Raw genomic sequence first — 3,061 nt, 5'->3', positions numbered from 1 at the left:
CAGTGAGCTGTAAGGATGATGCTTAGTGCATCTTTCTCAGCATGGCTGAATTGCTGAGTTGGGCACAGTGAGGGTGAGAATGGTCCAGTGGTTCAGGTACTATCTTGAGCCATAAGAGACCAGGAAGTAAGTCCCATCCTTGCTACAGTCTATAGGTGTGACTTTGGACAAGTCATTTAGCTGCTCTGTGCCTCAGTTTCCCATCTGCTCTACCTCATAGGGTTGTTGTGAGGACAAATTCATTAAATATTTTTAGGCGGTTAGGTGTTATGGTAATGAGGAGTATATAAGTACCTTGGTTATCTAGAAGATAAATTGGGGCTCATCAGTTCTCTCTTTGGTCAATCAAGAAGAGTCAATCAGCAGATAACATCTGTGCAGACAAAATGGTTGGGGGAAATCACACCCTGGTGACTGAGTTTGTTCTTTCAGGATTAACAGAAAGCCCAGAGATGAAGGCCATCTGCTTTCTGCTCTTCTTAGTGATGTACCTGGTCAGCCTGGTGGGAAATCTTGGGATGATCATGTTGATCAGGGTCGACCCCGGCTCCACACCCCTATGTACTATTTCCTCAGTAATTTGGCTTTTGTGGATTTCTGCTACTCCTCAACCATCACCCCCAAGATACTGGTGGATTTCCTAACTGAGAGGAGAGCCATTTCATTTGGTGGGTGCATTGCACAGCTGTTTTGTTTTGTGCTCACAGCAAGTGTTGAATGCCTCCTGTTGGCAGTGATGGCCTATGACCAGTACGTGGCCATCTGTAACCCACTACTCTATATGGTCATCATGTCCCGCAGAGTCTGTGCCCAGTTGGTGGCTGGCTTTTATCTCATTGGCTTTGTCCATGCACTGGCACAAATTATCTCCACCTTTCGACTGTCCTTCTGCAACTCTAATGTCATCAATCATTATTTCTGTGACATCCCCCCACTGATACAGCTCTCCTGCTCTGATACCTACAGCAATGAGATAATGCTTTACACCTTTGGTACATTTCACAGCATCATCACCTCATTGGAGATTCTGGTTTCCTATATCTATATCATCTCCACCATCCTGAGGATCCGCTCCACTGGGGGCAGATGCAAAGCCTTCTCCACCTATGCCTCCCACCTGACAGCTGTCATGATATTCTATGGCACCACAGTCTTTATGTATGTCAGGCCAATTTCCAGCTACTCGCTGGACCAGGACAAAGTAATCTCAGTGTTCTACACAGTGGTGATCCCCATGCTGAATCCTCTTATCTACAGCCTGAGGAACAAGGAGGTGAAGGATGCCCTGAAAAGGTTATTAGACCGAGTAACAGTTTCTTGACAGGTGTCAGTGCATCAAAAATGTTGGTGAGATAATAAAGAAAAATCCTTGGGCTGAGTTTATTATTTTCTCTGTTTACTTCATGTAACTTTGGGTATTGTCTGGTGTGAAAATCAATGGTAATCAAAAATTGAATAGAGCTAAATTAAAGAGATTGGATTCACTTTTTCACCCTGAACCTGAACATTAAGATGAATGCAAGCATATCTGCTAACATACTTCAAGGAGCCTTCATGTACCTAATATATGAGGCACACATATGGCCTAAAGGAATAAGTACAGAAATGGAAGTCCTAAATTTGAATCACTGGCTGTATTTTGCTGCTTCATATAAAGCATTCATTAAAGATTCTTTATAAAGATTATAAAGATTCATTATTTATTTCAAGAGTGGAGCTTAGTCAAAATCAGAATTTCCACCCCTTCAGTGGAGATACCGTGGTGCGTCGTGGAATGTGTAGTCCAAGCAAGAAGCTAGGCCCATCGGAGAGAATGGGGTAATGAAGCACGCAAAATACAACTCCTATGAATCTCCATGGCACCCTAGCTAGATGTAATATAGTGTCAAATTAACTTGAAACATTTTTTTTGTTGTGTTCAACCAACCAAAGTGTTTTGATTCAGATTGTTGGAAAATCAACAAAATAATAGTAAAAAAATGTCTACAACATCCATTTCCAGACAGCTCTACTCTTGACTTAACTTTGAAGAGATAACATGGCATAGGGGTGCTAAACATTATTACGTGGCCATTAACTGTGGGACTCTCTGCTGCTGGACAGTGCTGAAACATATGGCTGAGCAAGAATATTTTTAAAGCTTATTATGAAACAATCCTCCCTTTAAGATGGAAAAAAGATGTGTTGACCCTAAGTGACATGAGGTAGAGATAGGCCCCTTGCAAATGCTACATGATATCTACTGGTGCTGGTACAATCTATACTGGGGGAAATTAGTCAAGTTACTTACCAATTCTGTGCTACAAAATTCCTCTATCTTACAAAATATTTGCACAGACCATGAATTCATATCCTACAGCTGGATTTTGTATGAGAGTCCTCTAAATACTAAAAGTAGAAATTATAATAGGATTCTTCCTTCCTTCCTTCCTTCCTTCGATCCCATACTAGTCTTTACCATAAGACAATTACATACATACACTCAATTAGCAGGTTTCAGAAGGGTAGCTGTGTTAGTCTGTATCAGTAAAAACGAGGAGTCCTTGTGGCACCTTAAAGACTAACACATTTATTTGAGCATAAGCTTTTGTGGGATATAACCACTTCATCAGATGCATGGAGTAGAAAATACAGTAAGCAGGTATAAGTATACAGTACATGAAAAGATGGGAGTTGCCTTACCAAGTGGAGTGGTCAAGGCTAATGAGGCCAATTCAATTAGGGTGGATGTGGCCCATTCCCAGCAGTTGACAAGAAGGTGTGAGTATGAACAGAGGGAAAATTATTTTTTTGTAGTGACCCAGCCACTCCCAATCTTCATTCAGGCCTAATTTGATGGTGTCAAGTTTGCAAATTAATTCCAGTTCTGCAATTGCTCATTGAAGTCTGGTTTTGAAGTTTTTTTGTTGAAGAATGGCAACTTTTAAGTTTCTTATTGAGTGTCCAGGGAGATTGAAGTGCTCTCCTATTATTTTTTGAATGTTACAATTCTTGATGTCTGATTTGTGTCCATTTATTCTTTTGCGTAGAGACTGTCTGGTTTGGCCAATTTACATGGTAG

At 40.9% G+C, this 3,061-nt stretch overlaps 2 protein-coding genes across 2 annotated transcripts in view; one reads left to right on the top strand and one right to left on the bottom strand.

Moving 5' to 3' along the window:
* TEX14 (testis expressed 14, intercellular bridge forming factor) overlaps positions 1-3,061 on the bottom strand; it is a 77,641-nt gene that overhangs the window by 56,765 nt on the left and 17,815 nt on the right. The window lies entirely within an intron of this gene.
* Positions 387-1,321, top strand: LOC116827406 (olfactory receptor 8U3-like). Its single transcript, XM_032784925.1, is given in 2 exon segments — positions 387-540; positions 543-1,321. Coding segments are annotated over 2 exon segments (933 nt in total).

This window comes from Chelonoidis abingdonii, chromosome 20 (assembly GCF_003597395.2).
Source record: "Chelonoidis abingdonii isolate Lonesome George chromosome 20, CheloAbing_2.0, whole genome shotgun sequence".
NCBI lineage: Eukaryota > Metazoa > Chordata > Testudines > Testudinidae > Chelonoidis > Chelonoidis abingdonii.
This window is presented reverse-complemented; position numbering and strand designations above follow the sequence as displayed.